At 36.1% G+C, this 21,652-nt stretch overlaps 1 protein-coding gene across 2 annotated transcripts in view; it reads right to left on the bottom strand.

Moving 5' to 3' along the window:
- DIAPH3 (diaphanous related formin 3) overlaps positions 1-21,652 on the bottom strand; it is a 252,444-nt gene that overhangs the window by 125,814 nt on the left and 104,978 nt on the right. For both annotated transcript variants that reach the window (XM_068929688.1, XM_068929689.1), the window contains one exon: positions 17,150-17,251. In XM_068929688.1, coding sequence (XP_068785789.1) covers positions 17,150-17,251 — 102 coding nt within the window. The remainder of the gene's footprint in view (positions 1-17,149; positions 17,252-21,652) is intronic.

The following is a 21,652-nucleotide window of genomic DNA, read 5'->3' as shown; positions in this document are numbered from 1 at the left end:
CTGAAAACAGACAATTAGAATAACTAAAAAGAGAAGTTAAGACAGAAAGTTAAAGAACTGGACTACATGCCAGAGAACTCAGTGTATGGGTAACAATTTTTTTTTATATTCAAGTAATAGCCCACAGGAACACTCTCATCATGCATAAGTCCAAATGATAATTGACAACTGAGTGGTGTTATCTGCTCAAGGCTCTCTCAACCCTTTATTCAATAGCAAAGAGAGACTGTGCTGATAAACAATACAACATAACTCAGAAGGGACCTGCAATACTGTGCCATCTGGTAAACGTATACTTCTACTCTCCGCTTTGTGGATGCCAGGTAAAAGAACATGTCTCAGAAATTACACTGACACTAAATTTTGATCATGGAAAGTGATCCCATCCTACCAGAAGTTTGTAGCGAAAATTTGCCCTAAATTTCACGATATACCTTCCTTAAAGGATCGACAGTCCTAGGCTGTCAGATCATCTGCAAGTGTTCCTGTCCAAAAAGTAAAATGTCAACTACAGCCAACCTGACTACAAGAGTAAATTGGAAGCGTATCCTCTCTGGAAAATGGATGGTTCGCACCCCTGCAGCATAAGTGAGCTCTGCAAAATGCACAGGGAAAAATTGTGAATTTCTGAACATTTATTTTTAGATTAAGGCATCTGAATAGAGGAAAAACTGAAGAAAGGAAGAACTGATGCTTTGACAGACCTTTTATCACCTGTCTGAAGAAGGAAAAAGGATAGCCTGTTCAATTTGAAATTGGGTAACCAACATGTCTGGAATCTTAGTGAAGAGTACCAGCATTCTGGAAAGACCATACAGATGATTTTAGTGTAAGGGAATTCAGCCTACCTTAATGCAACAGAATTTTTACTGAGATGTTTTAGAGCTATGTGAAAATATTGCATTTTTCTTTACCTTTGAAATACAATTCATCAAATAAATGACAAAGGCAAGGATTGCCAACTTTTAATTAAAATTACTTACGAGACAGAGGAAAGTCGTTATTACTATCAATGTGGATATGCAAACAATTGAGCTGATGACTTTTCAGCCCTTCTAACACTATATAGAAGGCACCTCATTGCTCCTCCATTTCCCCAGCTTGAATTATAAACAGCCTGAATTTGGTCCACTTACTCGATTGTTTGCAAACCCAAGATTTTCCTAAAGGGCATCCAGGATAGAGAAGAAGGGAGCGTACTACAACTGACACAGCGACAACACCTATCAATTACCTTCTAGCTACAAACAAGTAGCCTTCTTGTCCCTTGTGGATGATAGTGCACTTACCCACAGTGTAGACAATCCCTGGTACCGTTATTAATAGCATTATGCTCAACAAAGTTGAACCTGCAGCACCAGCAAGGCCAGTCCACAGATCTCTGAAATGAGACTTTTTTTTTTATAAGTGCTCCAGAAGTAACCCATCTTAGGAAATACAGCCACTGTTGGCAATTTGGAAGTAAAAGAGCTGTTACAAATCAACCTGAGGCAACAGTCTTCTACACAATCCAACAGTCTTCACGCTGAGAGTCACAGATAGGTATGTTACACTATAAAAAGAAAGAGGCAATTTCTTCTTGTCTTATCCAAATAAATAATTAGCATATACCTAATATCCAAGATACAAAGGTTTAAGTTATCGTTCAACCTGGGCATGCAAAACATTTTTATCTTTGTTTGGGGGATGAGGTAGGTGGGAAGAAGCTGTCAAACACAGATTTACTGATATCTTGATCAGAATGGATCGCAGAGGCAGCTTTAGATTCTTTGAATTTAGATGGCTGTATTTTCCTAAAAGGAAATCATTCAAGAGCAAAAGGAGCTGATATTAGACCTGAATTTATCAAAATCTTCTATTTTTAGCAGATCTAACAGCTGTCAGAAAAATTATTTTCATTAAAAGGTATATATGGAGCAGATGCCACTAGCCTGAAAAGCTTTTCTCATGGGAAACTAAGTAAGAGTTTAACTTAGGAAAAATCTTTTATAAACCTCTAATTCAGCCAGATGGCAAAAATAAATGCATACCAGCAGTCAAGGACAGAAGTCACTAAGGAATTTGAACTAAAATAATACAATCTCGAACAAAATGGAGAAAAGTTTATAGAAATGAAAGGGATCTAGCTGCATTCCAGATAGAAAATCTGATAAACTTAGCTGTAAAAGCAGCAGCTAATTTTCTTTCCTGCTACTGCTAACAATACCTCTCCTAATGAAAAGCAAGTTCATTCTATAACTTTTAGTGTCCCAACACACAGGCCATGAAGGTACAGATAATCAAGGCCTGGACAGCAGGGTCTGTAAACCATGACAGAAGATATAACGATTAAAGATTCTACACTAAGTAGCAGGCGTAGTGCTTTCTGTCAGGTTGAACCATCAAATTTACTACAATATTAAAGTGGAATTTGATGCTATGTGGTTGTTTATGCAATATACAGTGGTAACAGACCCTAATAGCAGCTGATTATGACATTGTTTGATGGCAGACGTTACACATTTCAAAAAAGGTCACATCTCCATCACACTCATATTTAGCGTGGTCTTCCGTATTGACCCAACAACGTGTCCAGTTTCCTAAGTAGGAAGATATGTGTCTATGATAATAACTGCATTTGTAATGCAAGAGCATTCCCTGCAGATCTTAGTCCCACCAGAGAATTCAAAATTGACTTTAGAATTTTTACCCATATGGTTATAGAATGTATTTGGAACCACAGATAATTCCAGTCAAAACAGTCTGACATGAAATGTCACATAAAGAAATGCCATTGGAAGATAGCTTGCATATCTTGGAGAAAGTTCCCCAATTCTAGGAAATGGCTACAGGGAGAGTAAATCCTACAGGAGTTGGTGTCCATAGCAGCTTCTTTGAGCAATCAAGTCCAAAGCTAGAAAAGGTGAAATATCTGCATAGCCATTTCAGCCTCCAGGGATCTAAAAGACACTAGCCTCAAGATTCTTTCAGGGCAGCTGCCCTTTCTTTGCCCGTGATTGGGATCCCTCACTCAGTTTAGATGGTTAAATTCCAAAAACCTTAAACGCAACTCTTGCGGCTGTTGAAAGTCAAAATGGAAGGATCCTGTATTGATAATGGTCCAGACTTAAAACAAAAGGTGTAGATGTTTAAATCACAAAATTAAAAAGGATCATGAGAATTACACTTATAGTGAAGCAAAGGTACTGTTCTGGCCTTTGCTGACAACCTAAACTCAAGCCTTCCTGAAGCCCAGCACAAGTATCCAGTCTACATTTTTCTTTGGCTCCAAGATATAGGAGCTTTGGAACTCTTCTGCACTCTAAAAAGAGGGAGCTGGTTTTACAGCCTCTGTAGCAAGAAAAGTAGCCGCCATCCTTCAAAATCGCTTGTCAGAAAACTCTTTGAACAAAGACATAACTGATGGGTTGGATGGCAGTAAGGAACGTAAGCGACGCAGGTGGAATCAGCAACCTACATGGCCTGGTTCTAACCTGATTGGAAATTGTGCACTCTATTCCTAAGGCAAAGAGAACGAAAATAAGGTTATAAAGGAGTTAGTCTTCCTGTGTGCACCCTCAATCTTTGAAGCATCATCTTTCAAGAAGCTAGGGCAGAAAGTCTGCTTTGGGGATACCTTTTCTTGATTCTCTTTCATGATTACTAAAAGTATGGGAATAAACAGAGAAAGAAAAAAAAAATACCTGGCAGAATAAGTGTCAAATTTAATGGCCACTATGCAAGTTGTCTTTCAGAAGGGGTAAAGACATTCCTGTTAGTCTTAAAATCTTTTAAGGAAACAATTACCTCAGGTTTAGTTTCAACTATGATTTACATTTCATGGTTAAGCCAGAACTTCTAAGCTGAGAATTATTTTACAGCACTAACAGATTTTATCATTTTTTTGCCAGGATCCAAACTTCCAGCAAAATATTAAGAACCTATCACAGAAGAATTACTCTGTTTCATCTGAGGAAACTGCTACCCAAAGCAAAATATTGATGTAAAATTTATTGATGGGAAAATTGAAAAGTTGCTAGTAATTCAGATTCCGTAAGCGCTTGCATAGATTTTTATATATCTGTTAAATTCATAGGATACTCCACAAGGTCAATATAAGATTGTTGCTGTATATGTAAAATAAAATTCATGCCAACGCATTATAGTGTTTGTAGTTACATTAAGTCATAATGAGACACCTACACTTGCCAAAACTTCTAACCTGGAAGCAATATGGCATCAGTTTTCATGAGTACTGCTGTGTAAACTGAAGTGAGTTCTCACAGAACATGAAATCAAGACAAACTCTTGAGAGATTTAGAAGAATCTGCAATGTGAAGCACTGCTGTAGCTCCAAAACAAGCATAAGGCTTAAGGTTAGAGTCAAAAGCTAGGGACCCATTAGACAAACACATGGATCTGAAGTTTTAGAAGATTTGCCAAGGAGAAAAGGGAAAGGGTCATTTTAGCTTAAACAAGTGCTTCAGGAATCAACAAAATAACCACTTCCCATCAAAGGAAGTAATATCAGACAACAATAATTGATACAACAGTCTTTTTAAACTACCGTTTAGATTTTGCTGGAGGTAATAGAGCCGTCCGAAGTAGTTTTGCCAGGACTGAGTAGGGATAAGAGTGGGACTTGCTGGTAAAATCATAGAGGAACTTTTCTCTATGATTCAGCAGCAGAATTTTTCAGTGACACAGAGGAAGGAGAAACATAATCCAGTCCAGATAAATATCACTCTTGGCAAATGCAAACACTAAGATCAGTGCAGGTCACAATAGCCCCTTTCAGAAGATATTTCTGGAGCCTGGATCTCCGCCTTATGTGGGTTCAGAGTTTGAAAAACTGTGATATCACAAGAGCTAGAGATGTTCTCCCTCTAAAGTACCTTGACTGTACATTTGCATAAAGAATTTTAAATGTCGCAAAGGGTGTTCAGTAGAAAGTTAAACTTTGATAAATCTGGAAAAGCTGGAATTACTGATGGAGAACACTGGCAAGGTCGAGAAGTAGATACACGTGACTTTTACAAGACGACAGAATAAGGTAAGGTTTACACAAGAAATTCTGTGGAAAGGAGTTAATATAGTCAAAATCTCATAGCAATGTTTCATTTCACCATTTCAGGATTTTCGACAAACTGAAATGTCATCAGGTATGCTCAAGCATCAAGTATTAGAGAGGGCAGTACACTCCTACGAAACTATATTCTGAGCTAGCCTCAGTGTGATCGCACAGGTGAAACCATCAGTTGAATATGGAATTGAACATTTTAAGTGTCTGCTGAATTATTTAAGACAAACTAGCCTTCAATCAGGCCTCACTCTAATCTTCAATTTACTCTAGTGAAATCCTCTCCTTTGGTACGAGCTCATTAAAAACACATTCATTCAATGAACAAGCTGTGAAATCATGTGAGGATAGCTTGCCAAATTCTATTCAAGTTAGCTACCGCTGTACTTCACAACAAGGTCTGGGCATTAATTACTTCTAAAAGAATATTCCATAATTCCCTCAGTTTTGAGTAAATGAAAGTAAAGTAGAAGACAGTGTTTCTCTTTCTTACCCCAGACAACAGGGGAACATAGTGGTGGGTTTTCCAAATATCTCAGGTTTTAAGATAGGAAATAAAGCAGGAGCTATCACACAGGGCTTTTTAGACACTTTTCTTGGACACAGGCTGTGAATACAGCTGCCTACCCCCAGGGTCAAAGGTACGCTAAAAGCATTCTAACAAATATTAACAAGTTTTTACAATGAAACAATTTAAAAAGAATGACAATATTATGATTTCATAAATGGAGTTTGTATTTCAAGCCCATATTAATAAATTAAATGTGCCCAGGATCATTCTGTCACTAAGGATTACAGGCATGGAACAGTTCACTTCCCTTACTATTGGATTCAGCTCCCTCCACACAGCATGAACAAATTAAAACTACTATTAGGAATGGTTCCTGGTGTAACAGGCTGCTAACGTAAGTTGGCATGGATAGACCTTAAGTTTTAGCCTTAGCAACATTAGGTAACTTATGCAAATTAACTTTTCACCTTGTTGTGTGAGCAAGAGGGTGGGAGGAGGTGAATTAAGAAAAAAAAACACACTATAAAATGGATGAGACCACACCTTGCCTTGCACCTCTGCATCTACTGACTCTAAGAGGGCCTGGAGATGTCTGACTTGGGAGACACAGGGATGCCTGCTAGACACTCAAGCTCTGAACACCTGGAACTGGCATGGTTGTACCTAACTTCCCTGTGACACATCCCTCCATCTTCCCCATCAAGAGAAAGGAAGATGTGCTTTGCAACCATTATAACTTGTTTCAATAAGCCAATAGTCCTCAGCTGCCACAAGTCTTTGTTCAATCTGACTGGGTGCTCAGCCCATGAAGCCTGGCTCATACTAACGCCCAAACTAGGCTGAGGAATTGTTTGGGAAACTGCAAATCTGCACAGGCTAAAAGCATGCCAGTGTCTATTCTAACAAATTAGCATTGTAAACAATGGATTTCATTGCCCAGAAGCATTCTCTGGCACTATTTAGTTGATCACTAAAGACATAGCCTTAAAATCTCATCCAGTGATTTATCATTCTTACAACTGCCATAAATAGCAGGATACAGGATGGTTCAGGACTTTGTTTTCAAAATATTGAATCTCAATCAAAACTAATATAAAAAATGATGAGAACTGAACTTGGATGGTTTTAGTCACTACAATACTCTGTATGATTTTAGGGAGAGAGAGAAAAAGAAATAAAAGTAATAATTTAAAAAAAACTGCATATGCAAAACGACACTTATGGATCAATCAAAGGAACTAAGAGTTCATGACCTCATACAAAAAAAAAAAAAAAAAAAACTATTAAAACCTGTGTGGATTCTCTGAATCATCACCAGCAGCAAGCTATTTTAATGAACCATTATTTTGCTTCCTCTCAAATAAAAATATATCAAAGAGTAAGAGAAAACCAAATCTCTTCAACATTTACCTCAAGTATTTTAGCATAAAACAGCAATGCAGATATAGTCACTAAATCTGTGTCATTCCAGAATCTCATTTCCCTTATTTAAAATAATAACTTGTTGTGCATGCAAAACCTGAGATAAATGTGACTCAAAAAATGGTATATCATTCTGGGTTACCAACTCTTTCTTAAGTTTAAGCCCCTCAAAAGAAAAAAAAAGAATAAAGAAAAAAAAAGCTGGCCAGTTTGAAATGAATTTTCAGGTGGCTTACCTGGTAAAAGGAGATCAGATAATCCTGCTATAACCTGGGCTACAGTCACAATTTGCAGTGTGGTATCATAGGTGAAAAGTATTAATTTTCATTGCAAAACTGTTTATAAAATACATATTTCAGTAGTCATATCACAGTAACTGCAATGTTTATATGCCAGAAGCTATTCAAAACAGATCAGTGTATATATAGAATCCTAGGAAAAGCAAGGAAACAACCTTCAGAGGTCACTCACTCCATTCTGCTCTCCTATGAGAGAATCAACTATGTCACCCAAAAGGGATATTAGACTCGCCTACTCACAAAGACCTCTGATTACGAAGACTCCATAATCTCCCTAGTCAATCTATTCTATTGTTATTCTCACTATTAAGGAAAAAATTCCCATTATCTAACTTGTATCTCTTTTGTAAACAGAAGCCTATTACATGCTGTTGCATCAAATATCAGCATGCAGAGTAAATTATTCCCTTCCTTTTTCCAGTTCTCTTGTACAGGCTTTGAGAGAAAAACCTGTCTTGACCTTACGTTAAACAACCCTAATTATTTCAATATTTCTTCGTACGCCATGTTTCTACAGCTGTCATCATTGCCCTCCTCCACTGTCTCGGTTTTGGTCCACACACTTATAACTGATGCATAAAATACCTCCAAACCAGATGTACTATTCCAGCTGAGGCTTTATCAGTGGTGAATAGATGGAACTTCAAAAATCAGAGAGGCTGTATTCCTGCTTCTATATCTCAGTTTGATATATGCTTATTGGTTGCAAATAACGACATGATTGATTCATGTCTGACCTGTGATCCATTGCAAATATGGTTCTTTATCAGAACTGCATCTGAAATTATATAATTTAACTTTAGAAGGATTGCCATTTAAATCTGAAGTCACTAATGTTCCTAAAATACTTGTCACTCCAGTCAAGCAAACTATGCTTGTCAAAACCTCGTTAATGAAGAGGTGCTCAGTAACAAGAAAATAATTCAAGATGGAGCCACAACAGAGCAACATAACAGAAGAGGATAGTTACTATAATCTAAGTTATGATGTGGAATGTCTAAAGGTTAATTGTGACCACTGATGTGAAATACTTTCAGCATCTCAGAAGGGCAATTCGGGGGTGTGGGGGGTTAATGCTATGCTGACATATCCACATGCTTAGACATATTTACCATTCCTACATTCCTTCAAACATCATTTTTACTCTATATATAAGGAGGAGAGTTGCCTGTGGACCAGTTCGTTTTCAACTGCTTGTTTCTTGCTCAATCGATTTACAGAAGTTAAATCACAACATCTTCTTATCCTCAGTGGCATTTCCTATCTACAGGGTGGATGTTCACAAACGCCCTTTTTACTCTGCCTATGTTAGGTTAACGTGAATTCTTCCCGCTGCATAGATTTGTAACAAAAAATATACACTTCTGTTTGTACCAACCGTAACGTGTAAACTCTGGAAGACAATGCAGCACTAGGGTTAACAGAATGTCCTATATTTGTTCCCAGGACACCGTTCTCAGCAGTAAACTGAAGAATCCATGTAGTTCAGGTCACAACCAGGAGGCCTGCACTCCCGCAAGACCGCAGCACAGACAACTTGTTAGCAGAAGACCCTTCATTCTAACACTCAGAGAATGGCAATGTGGTTGCAACGTATTGCTTATATTATTCCTTGTCTGAATAGCCCACCAGCAGACTAAAAGTACATTAAAAATGTACTTCAAACAGATTCCAAAAAAGGAAAAGCAGACAATGGGCAACAACTTGGCCTAACATTTACAGAAGCTGAAGTTACACAATTGAGGTAAAGGCATGCTGATGATTCCTAAGGATATAAAAGATCTCTCCAAAAACTAGTTTTTTGTCACCAGTCAGGAACTCCAGGGACAAAATGAGGAGCTGAGCACATCCATTGTCCTCTGTGTTGCACATAAGTGATCTTGGCCAGGTGACTCAGACATGCACATGTTACTCCTTATAGGAATGTGGGTAGGAGAGTGTAAGTAAAGTCAATCTATAAGAGACTGTAAGCACGTAAAATGAATTTACATAGAGATATCGTAAACAAAAGTCATCTTCCTTTTCCATAAGTTCTTGCACTGAGGACTTTTCTCTATGTTCATTTTTCCATGCAAGGCTGAAATTTAAAAGCTTTAGGCTAGTGAAACTTTTCCCTTCTATTTCTCCTTCAACTTAGGAGAAATTTGAGAAAGTTTGCTTCAAACAACCAAGTAATAACATGTCTTTACCAGCTGCACCATGACCCTTGCAATTTTAATATCTCAAAAAGAAAAAAAAACACACAGACTGCTCAGATCTAAGTAATACAAATTAACAGTAATAAAACATAAATCTTTAATACTTGATTATTTTGCATTCATCTACCTCTTATAGCTTTATTAAAAATAATTACATACTGAGCACTGGTTTATTTTGTAACTCACCAGAAATCTCCCAAATAAGCAGATGTTATTTCTTCTCTCATACTGTACTTCTTAAAAGGCCTTGCTTACGTAAAATTAATACCACTGTATTATGAGATTACATTCTTAATTATGCTCTATTTGAGCAAATGAGCGCCATTACTTCTGTTTGTTCTTATTTTCAGAGTCCTACATAACTGCTAATCATGATTTAGAATAGCACTTAACTTGAGCTTCTTATTTATTTACAAGATAGTATATGTCGTTAATAGTTAATAAGTTACCTCGATAAGCAACCCCTCTGCAAGTTATTTCCCAATAATCTAGCTGATTTATTCTTCTGTCTTTAACAAATACCTGCATTTTTACTTTATTTTGTAATACCTAAGTTAATTTCCTGTGAAATACTGCATCTCCATAATCCAAATTCCTTTATCTTACCTACTTTTTATACTTAAGATAACATCCATGCTGTTGTTTTTCTCCTTTCCATTTTTCTCTCAAGAGAATACCTTAATTACCATTATATTTTCTGAAATTATCACCACCTTCACCTGGTGGCCAAAGAGGGCCTTTAGATGGCCAAAGCAAGTGATAAGGAAAACAGGGTTGTCCTCAGGTGAGTTAACAGTGCACTCAAGCCAAAACACCACAACTGCCCAGGGAAAGCAATAAGACCTTGCAAAGAAAAAGCGTACTCTAATGGAGTGCAGCTGAAGCAACGTTAGATTTTGGATTAGCTCATGTTGCCATGGAGAGCCCCTGTTGCTACTGGGAAATCACAATTTCCTGATATCTGTACTAGAAAGAAAAAAAAAAAAAACAGCTAAAACAGCTATGTATATTGGTTTCTGTCTCAGTCTAACTGAATAAAGACTGTTGCAAGGTCAGCAACATTCTTGAGACAGACACGGTGCCATGCCAGTCAGACAAAAAAATTAAAACCAAAGGAAGCTGAAACTCAAGATGACCCAATAATAGATAGACTAGAATATAATTATATGCAGATAATTCAGAGAAACTCTTCAACTTTTGACAGGAAACTGTACAATACTTCATGGAACTAGAAGAGGAAGCAGTTCGAAGCAGTTAAGTTGTGAAGGTGTTCAGTACAAGGATGCAAAAAGAGGGCTGGCAGACCCTCACTTTTGGAAGAAGGGGTACAGTTCAATTCTTTGTTCAAAGTAGACCTGAAAAAGACCAACCCTTCAAGAATTTTTATACAATCGTGGTGGAGACGTTTTACTATCTAGAAAGTAAGGATGAGGAAGAAATTGAAATATAGAGAACTTAAAAAAAATATTTTACATAAGGAAGAAAGAAGGATAAAAGCCAGGAATGAGCTCATCAACAGTGGAAAAAAGGAAAAGATAAACCATCAATGCTGTAACATGGATGGATATAAGCAAGGACATAACTTAACATATTTTTAGATAAGAGTCACAGGACTTATTCATATAGCAGAGTGAATGTCTAAATCATAGGTAAGATGCATTCTGAGGAATCTGGAATCAGGCTGTGAAGTAGGAAATTCTTAGAGAAAGAAGTTGCTGCAACCATAAGTGGAGATAAATAATACACGAACAAGGGCTTTTGCTTGCCTAAAAAACTGAACGGATATGAAGATAAACATTTGGTAATAAAGACAGTCAGACGGACAAAATGCTAAATTGTTTAAATTAAAGAGAAAAAAAAAGTTAAAAATTTTTATCTAGAGCATCAACAAAATGACAAGTGAAAAAACAGCAATTGCCACTTGAAACGGTGGACACAGCGTCCAACACTATGTGCTTCCGAAAGAAAAATTCTGCAGAAGGTTAAAGTATGTGACATCTCCTATGGAAAATTTCTTCTTCAACTTGTCATAAAAACAGAAAAATTACCTTACACTGCTAAAACAGTGCTCAAAATTGTTTATGCCCATGCCTAGCCTAACCCTCTTTTACAATCCTTCAACAAAACAATGTATGCAATGTAGTTGAGCTCAAAAAGCATAATCAGGTGAATATTAGTTTTATAGGAGACATATGCTTGCCGGGGCCTTAGAAAGGCTAAACGAAAGATATGATATCCAAAAAAGGCTTTATTTGTAACAGTGATTTCCAAAGTCTAATAACTTATTTCAAAAATCTCAAATGTCATTCAATAAAAATATGTTCTTAAATTGGGTTAAAACAGTATTTATTACATTCTTTTCATTTTTCTTTTCAAAAATTTTAAACTCCTGCTTGACATCTCAAAATTTATTTCTATTTTATCAGGTCTTACAGTTCATCTCTGATCTTTTATTTTACAAGAATATTCAAAATATTTAATAGATATCTGAGTTTCATTATCATCATCTGAGTGATACGTTCAAAACCTTATCTATGGTTTCAGATGCACTACATCTCTTTGAGGACCAAAAAAAACTTCAAGAAGCATTGACCAACTCAACAAGGAACACAATAGTTCTCTGGTGTTCTGTTCTGTTATCTTGCTTGTGTGGGGGAAAGAGATATAATCAATACACTTCAGTAACTCAATTTCCCCAAATAACTTCAGGAAAGAGGTTCAGTTTTTCAGTGCCTTTATTGTTACTTATGCAAAAGACTCAAAGAAATATAATCCATATTCTGTTCCTTGGATATAACAAAAGCTTGTTGGGCAGGATAAGACCACGCAAAAACAAAAGCCTCTGGAGAAAGATGTCTGAAGTGTAAAACATCACTGCTGATAGGAAATATACCGGGTTTCATTTCAGGTGAAAGCCAGGCACATGCCAATAGTAGTGGTTGAGTGGTGTGGAAATAGTTCTTAAAAGAAAACCAATTAAATGGATTATTGGAGTCAAAGTATCAATTACAATTAATACATCTAACCACTAAGTATTACATCAATTTATTTGAAAACACACGAGATTGACATTACTAGATTAAATGATCTTCTTTTTCATCACTGTATGGTATGATGACAGAAGTTACATCCAAAACTAGAAAAAAAAGTATTTCTGTAAACTAATTCTATACTTTTTTCAATAGGGAAGAATTACCTCCAAAATAGATAAACATGCAGGAGATTGCTCCATTTTAAGTCCTAGAGCAACATGATACTTATTCTGCCAATTGGAGAAAGCATCAAAAATAAAAAACAAACAAACAACACCAAAACAAACAACTTTTGTCGACAGTCACCTGCTGAGATGATCAGGTAGCTGAAATCTCGTTCTTCTCAGATGGGTCTCACAATACAACTGTGCAGATATATGACTACTCATTTTTAAACACAGTATTCACGATTGACAGGTTTTTATAGAACGTATCACTCAATATCCAGTCATAATCAATGAATCCTCCAAGAAAATATTACGGAGGTTAAATTAATTTCGGAAAATGTTAATCTCATTGAGTAAATCAAGCACAAAATATGAGCTGCAGTAAAACAAAATGCAACTGAATATTTAAATTTCAGTGAGCACAAGCATACTTCATCAAGAATGTGAACAGCAAAATATGGCATTCAAAACAATCAACTTGAGATAATACTGTGAAGCTAAGTTAAAGCACTCAATAAAATGAACAGATTTAATGCAATTTTCATAAAATAGTTTGAGGATGTGTGCAAGAAAAAAAAAAAACACACCTCCAAAATAATAGGTGATAGCATCTAAGTTCTGAGATAGCAGCCTGGAATAAGTGAAAGAAAGAACATACAGGAAGGAAGATGCAGCATTTTATCTAAAGAAAACCTAAAGTCTGTGAAGGAAGATAAGGGTAATAAAGGATTTATTTTATATTTACTGCTGTATGAACAGAAAATATAAAAGGATAAAATGACTTAAAAAGAGGAGCATGAGTGCAGAAACCACAAAGGCAACCCCCAGAGTCACCAAAAAGCTCCAGACCACTCTCATGGAGGAACCCTATACTGTTTAGGGACTAAGATAGTTGTTTCACCCTTCAGGTTTGAAGAAATTTTTGGAGCGAAGATAGAAGTGAGAGGAAGGAGAAAGCTCTTATTTCAGGTAAAATATCTGCTATACCATAGCTCTGGCACTCTAAGCATGCGTAGTTTGTGTCTGCTCTTTGATCAGTTGTGGTATTAGCCTGATCTTGCATTAGAGTATTTTAGTTCACATCTAAGAAAGAGAAATAATATGCACATGAGAAAATAAAAGTCTTCAAAGTCTAGAACCCTGGAAAACCTAAAGGCACTTTGACAAGCCAGAGTGTTCAGTTTAAACCAATGCAAATGATACTGTTTTTAAAGAGATATTCATAATCTGATGTATCTTAAGTTTGTTAGAATAACTAACTACCTAAAAGTAGGCGTCCTCATTTATAAAATTGCAGATTTAAACTACAATTTCCACCTGAAGAATAGATTCAAACATAAAATGATTACATTAGTCACAGTGCCCTCCCATTTCTTTCTACCAAATAGTTAAGCTCTGCTGGTCATGATAGGCTTAACTGTTAATCTGTCGCTTAAGCAGTTCTGTAATACACATGAGGCTAAAACCAAACCAGAAAGCTTTCATTGTGAAAATACTGTTATTTTCTAAAGGAAATAAGCAAATACTGTAAAGCAGCAAGTGAAAAAGTAACACTTTCTCTGACCTTAGACTTTGCAAGCAGAAGGGATGGAAGACCCTCAAGCAGTAGCTCCAGATCTCATGAAACAGGAAAATATGCTTTAGCTGGATTTTCTGTTGTTGTTTAGGAAATAATACTTCTTTTAAAGGATCTCAAAAGATCCATATTTAAAGATCCACGCAGGCTCCAAAAATGTAACAGCAGAAAATATTTTTCTTTCTTTTCAACTACTAGGTAATGAGAACAAAAAAATCAAGAGGTTCAATTTCTGAAGTGCTGTTTTTTCTGGCATAAGAGAAAGACAAGAACTAACAGCTTAGGTGAGTGAATAATTGAGTGAGAGTGTACATGTGTGCATGAGCATGCATATGGGTGCATGACGGTGCATGACATAGTACAACTTAGCATGAGCATACACACAAAGAGTAGCAACAAGTCTCACACTGGTAGATCACATTTACATCCAATAAAATTGAGCAAAATCAGGAGGCCCATGCATTTTCCCTTCTTATTTGTGTTATCACATTTTTTCAGACATTGTCTACCGCCTACTGATTATATTCTAATGTTCTCCACCAACGTTGCCTCTGTCTTTACCTAGAATCTGCCATTAGACTGTAACCATTCTGCACGAGGCAGCAATGTGCCCTTGTGGCCAAGAAGGCCAATGGTATCCTGGGCTGCATTAGGTAGAGTGTTGCCAGCAGGTGGAGGGAGGTGATCCTGCCCCTCTGCTCAGCCCTGCTGAGGCCTCACCTGGAGTACTGTGTCCAGTTCTGGGCTCCCCAGTGCAAGAGAGACATGGCACTACTGGAGAGAGTCCAGCAGAGGGCTACCAAGATGATTAGAGGGCTGGAGCACCTCTCCTATGAGGAAAGGCTGAGGGAGCTGGGCCTGTTCAGCCTGGAGAAGAGAAGACTGAGAGGCGATCTCATAAACATGTACAGGTATCTGAAGGGGGGGGTGTCGAGAGCGTGGGGCCAGCCTCTTCTCCGTGGTGCCCAGCGACAGGACAAGAGGCAACGGGCACAAACTGAACCACAGGAAGTTCCAGTTGAAGATGAGGAAAACTTCTTTCCTGTGAGGGTGACAGAGCATTGGACCAGGTTGCCCAGAGAGGTTGTAGAGTCTCCTTCCCTGGAGATATTCAAAACCCGTCTGGACGTGATCCTGGGAAATATGCTCTAGAGGACCCTGCTTGAGGAGGTGGGTTGTACTAGAAGATCTCCGGAGGTCCCTTCCAACCTAAACCATTCTGTGATTCTGTGATATTGTCTTTTACTTTGAAAGAAATTCCTAGAATCCTAATTTTGCATTACGAAATTACATGATAGTTACATAAGACTTAAATATAACAGACTAATTGTTTTGGCTATTCCAGAAAGGATCTCTCTCTCTCAAAACCACAGTCCTGGTTCAATTTTCGTCTTTTGAGTAAAGTGGTGATAGTTTAATCAAATAAAGTAACTTTAAGATAGGGCTGAACTATAAATATATCTCTTGGATGCCTGAAAAAACATGTTCTCAGCCTGAAAATAAGTAGCAACAGATTTCATTAGCTTTTGTGTACCTAAGAAACTTTGACCAAGGTAAGCCACAGAAAATTTGGCTTCAGTCAGAAAACTACATATGAAAGTCATGGAAAATAAATAAAAGAATGTTAAAAAGAGATTTTTTTTTCTTTTTCTTGTTTCCTAAGCGTTGTTAGAAGATTCACAAGAAATTAGCATTATGTTAGACATACACCCACTATTGCTTTGTCCTAAAGATGGAATGCAAATGAACAGCGGGAACAACTTTCAACAGAAGCATCACTTCACAACTAGTTCTGTTCTGCAGGTACCTATATGGAAAGTAGGCTCTGCCTACTTCACGTCTGTAACTGCCATCAAACAGATGTAGTACTTTTCATGGCCAGACCGAAGTTCTTCAGCTGATTCAGAGTCCTGACAGATACTCTTAAGGATAGGTCCCATGGCTGTACTCCAACTCTTCTAATATTTAAGTATGGCTATTAGGTATCCACACAGATAACTACTAAGAGCAAGTGCACACCATTACAAAGATGTGATACTCCTTTTTTTGAAGCCAGAGATGCATCCAAAAGAATTATATTCTCCCAGGGGAAAAAGAGGTCAACAGTGCTAGTAGACAAGGAGAATTAAAAAGTTATATGGGCATATGCATCCAGGAAAAGAAATAACCTTTTTCTAGGTTAGTCTAGATTAAAGTTATCTATGAGCTATATAGGAAATGATAAAACTATACGTAAACTATATTTCCATTAAAGGCATCAATTACCAACACTGAATAAGCAGTGTTTTATTTTCTCCAGTCTTCCTTTTTCAATTCAAACCGGGAAATATTGTAAACATATCTTCCCTCTGTGAATTGAAAAAGCAACGATAAGCACTCTTAATAGAACAAACTTTAAAGCATACGGGGAGGGAGGCAGAATAGGTTTATATGGTGATAACCTATAGTATTTTCTTCCCATTTATGTGGAGAATAGAAAGAAAAACAACAATGTAGAAAATTTAATTGAAGACATGATTTATTAATACAAAAATAAGGCAAAAAGTTTTAGCTATGGAAATTTAAAATAATTCCATAGATCCCAGTGAAAGTTTCTTATAGAAACTCTCACTGCAAGTAATTCAGTATTTTTTGTTTTGCTTTATAAATCATGCCACTACTTTTTTAAAGAGAGACAGACAGACAATAACAATCATGCCCTCCACACCCACAGATATGTCCACTGAAGTCCAATTAAAAATCAGCACTTACACTCTTCTCCTAGTGTGGAACTTCTTCATATTTAGGAACAAGAGGCTGGTATTGTTTCTGTAGTATTACACTAAAACTCTGTTGCAGATTAAAAAAAAAAAAAAAGACACAGTGATAACCCAAACAGAACTCACCACAACTCCAAACTGCTCTGGCTCAGATAAATTGTTATACTCGCTCTTGAACTTGGACAATGCATTCAGTTGTTCTTGTTCAGGAAGATGTTTTATTAAATTCTATCAAGAAAAAGAAAGTAGACTTATAAATCTCAGGTATATAAATATATAAATATATAAATCTCAGACTTATAAATCTCTCTTCTGCATTGCTTGTATAATTGGAGGTAAAGATATTATTTATGTATCTTTAATGTATACTCCAAAGACAATGCTCCTGCCCTGAAAATTGTAGAATGCAAATAGGCAATACACATTGATATAACTGAGAATGTACAAGGCAAGTGATTAACTACTGCCAGCTAGCATCTCCTGCTGATTCTACACACATCTACACTTCCGTAGTCTTTTGCTAAACACCATGTTGAAAGAAAGGATATATTTTTTAGGTACTATACAAACAGAATGCTTTAAGAAGCAAATAGGGCAGGGAAGACAAAATAAAGAATTCCAAGTGTGATGTTTCCACCTAAAGGATGGCAGGAATGATTAATAATAGACAAAAAAAATCTTTAAAAAAGGATCATGTATTTTCCAATAACTCAAAACAAAAACAGACTCTAAGGTGATGACAGGAAAAGTAACGCCTATCTCTACAAAAGCTTAAATCCATTAGCCACTACTTCACCTAAAACTCCATAAAAGAAGGAATTCAGAGGTGGGACTCAGCTCCAGCTGAATTCACAAGTCCATAAGGACAGCTTTGACACCTACATAAGTGAAGGTTTAATGAACACAGGTAAGGGAGTCTAAAGATGTTATACTCATCTGATCACCTGAAGTCTTCAAGACTCCCCGGAGCTTCTTGAGCACTTAGACACCTATTGTTACATATAGGTACCTTTAGGCATCCAAATCCCATTCTAATTCTAATCAGCTAGTTAGACTGAAAATGGCTATTCTGAGCAGGTTCTTAGAGTTTTTCAAATATCTAATTATGACATATAATTTGACAGTCAGTAGTTCATTTATGTCCCTTTCCATATGACTGCTGTAACTACCAGGGAACAGTCAGGTTCCCCTAGCCTACCGTCTTTCCAACCTCATGATTTTTGTCTTCCCAGCTATGCAGAGAACAAGATGGTGTTCTCACTTAAAATATTCCCTCGTCTACTGATAAGATCATTTTTCTGAATCGAAATGAGGGTTCAATCCTTCTAAAACTGAATTAGTCCTAGAGAACACAGCTTCCAGCTTCCTACTACTATATTTTCAAGGAAGGACCAGAAGGACCAACTCCAGCATTTATCAGCACTTGATAGAAAAGGTAGACACTTCAGTTAAGTTAAAGACTATTTACTTACTCTGCAAGTAAATAGCTTTCCTCCAATATAATCAATAAAAAAGAGAATTTACTTAAGTTAGTGAACCTCATCTCTTTCAAAGTCTTAAAAAACTTAATTTTATCCACAAAAGAGTCTACTTTCTTCTTCAACAGGAAATTCAGACAGTTAGGATACACAAATTAGAGCTCTAGGGCCACAGAGATAAAAGTCGTAGCTGAGCATTGCTTAATACTTGCCTAATTTAAGAAGAATTCAACTGTATTATCTACAACATATCCTGAGACCAGTACTGAACTCAGTAGCGATTCAGTCTTCAGAACCCGTATTGTTAGATAGTTAAAAGCTAGCACTTTGTGTTTACTCTAGCTGCAATAGCGCCCATGAATTGCAATACAGATCTTCATCTTGAAATGAAATGAAATGAAAATACTGGATTTGTAACTAAGAATACAAGTATCTAAAGTTTTAATTAATTTTTTTTAACCACTTTGTTTATTAATTTATCTGTTATTTATTCAATACTCAATCTCTCAGCTCTTGTAATAATCATCAATTTATTTTAGTTCAGCAGTTATGGTCCTTAAAAATCGAATTAGGATTTCAATTCTTAATTCAAAAATGGTTATTATTTTAATATAAAATAATGATGAAGAACTGCCTAGGCCTATTTTACCCATTATAAAAAGGTGTTTTTGTAAGGGAATTGTTTTTACAACTTTTTGTGATAGTCACACTATTAACATTGCATGAATGACAAGTTCAAAATAATAACGTAAACTTAAATTTTAGGGAATTGGATTTAAACAAGGCCAGATTGACATTCAGCATGAAGAATTTATGATAGCAGTCATATATATCTTAACTATTATTACAAATGGAAAAATATTTTTGTAAAAAAGACTACATTTATTATTTATGGATGGAGGTGTCCAGCACTAAATCTGTCCTGTTCAGCAAAAATGAAAAGGCAGATAGCCACAGTGTAAAAAGATACATTTGAAACTACAAATTCATAATTCACTTATGTTTTAATATACTAAATACAACATCCATGTAATCAGTTATTACCAATATCCTAAATACACTACAACTGTTGAATTTTTACTGAAGTTTAAATGCTATTGTTTGATGTTAAAACAATTTTTGCATATAGAAAAACTGATCTCAAAATTTTTGAAAAATAGTCAAGTGGTTGTTGTATGAATGTTTTCAATATAGAGCATCAGAAAAAAAAAAAAAAGCAGCAGCAGCTGATATCAAAGTAGCTTTATGGTGTTCAGATAAAGCTTTTGAACTGCTAGAGATGAAACACATTTTTAATTTCAAACAGAAAATAAGCAGGAGAAAGAATTTCTACCAAGTGACAAGAAACATTCTGAGAACCAGTCAATGACTGTTTGGACTACAATATGATTATTGGAGTTCTGATGTTTTTCAGTGCTGGACTGAATTCCGAGCAGCAGAAAGGAGGACATGGGGATGGAAAGAGAGCAAAATTATACATTTCAGTTGTTTCTTAAGCATGCTGTATAATAAAGGTGTAGGATGAAGGACATCTTCCAATTTCGGAAAGTGTGGCATTAAGATACACTGGGACACACTCAAAACAAGACAGAAAATTTGATGAAGAAATCTCTGAAAAGAAGCATAATATCTAAAGTATCCTATATAAATAACTCACAAACCTATGTATGGTTTTACTCAGCTCAAAATCATGAAATGCATTGAACTACTTTTTCATAGGATATCCATGGCCAATAACGGTAAAGGTTCTTAAAGGTAGAAATAGAGACATACTGCCATATGTTTGAATTTATTTAATGACTGAAGCATACAAGAAGGTGACTAATGCATTTTTAAAGCACTGAGGCAACTGATTCAATGGCTTTTAAAGAAGATAGATGTATGAGTGTTTTTTCAAGCTTTAGATGGTCCACTTTTTAAAGTAATTACAGGATTGTTTTAGCCAGAAACAAGCAACTTAAATGAAGCCATCTAATAAAAATGATTAATTACAAACCTGAGAAGTAAATTTGGAAGTCCCATTCATTTTTACATTTGATTTAGGCTTGCAAATGTTTAATCACTTTGCAAAAAGTGCAATTTATACTCTTGAACCACCTATATGCTTAAAAATTCACTGTGTGTGACCCGCCATCCTCTAATAGTATGCTTTGTTATACGCATAGAACTGTTTTCATGCAGGATACTGTGAGTATTATGACTTGTTTACTACCACGCCGACTTTCAATCACAGCAGCTCTTAACATCACTGTCCTCTTATGGGACATTATTCCTCACATCACATTTGGCTCTTCAATTTCTCTTGTTCTATTCTTAAGTAAAATTGTTCCCTCCACTTCAAAAGCAAACACACACACACCTCTTCCCCACAAGTGGTGACTATAAGACAGGCTTCCCATCTTCTCAACCATATAGAGACCTTACTGGATATGTGGACTTTCCAATATGCCCTACTGTTAATGCTAGAAAAACAAAAGCCACAAAATGAGGTGGCTCAATAAGGTATCTCCTATTACTGTTAATCATGCCTATTATACAAGGAATTAAAGTGGGAATGGGTTGTGTTAGTCATTTTAAAGATATAGAAAAGTGGGTATTCTCTCTCCCAGTATACATACCATCTAAAGAGAAAAAATAGACCATAGAAAAGAAAATTAGAAGAGAAAAAAAAAAAAAGAAAAAAAGGTAAACAATTCCATGAAAATATTTTTCTTGATTTTTTTTTTGCAATTGATGTTCACGTAAAAGAATGTCATTAATTAATTATACACTAACAGTTTTCCCCGGGGCCTAAAAATGCCAAAAATATTTTGCCCTCTTGAAATTGCTGTTATCAGGTTACCTGGTTTTCATAATATTATTCATATATAATGTTCATAATATAGATCAGTTAGTAACATTATTGATGATCGAATATTGTTAACATGATAAATTTTTATGTTTGAAAAATAGTGCTAACGTCAAATAGCATGACACGGAGTTTCAGAGGAAGCATGGACTATGAAACAGAGTTCACGCTGTATATCAGTGTAGCATATTCCATCTCTCAGCTTGCCATGCTGTTCTACAAAATTCCAGCTATTATTCAAAAAAAGATACAATACACAACTTATCTTATGAGCATGAAGAAAATAATTGGCGTAAGCACAAA

This window comes from Struthio camelus, chromosome 1 (genome assembly GCF_040807025.1).
Source record: "Struthio camelus isolate bStrCam1 chromosome 1, bStrCam1.hap1, whole genome shotgun sequence".
NCBI lineage: Eukaryota > Metazoa > Chordata > Aves > Struthioniformes > Struthionidae > Struthio > Struthio camelus.
This window is presented reverse-complemented; position numbering and strand designations above follow the sequence as displayed.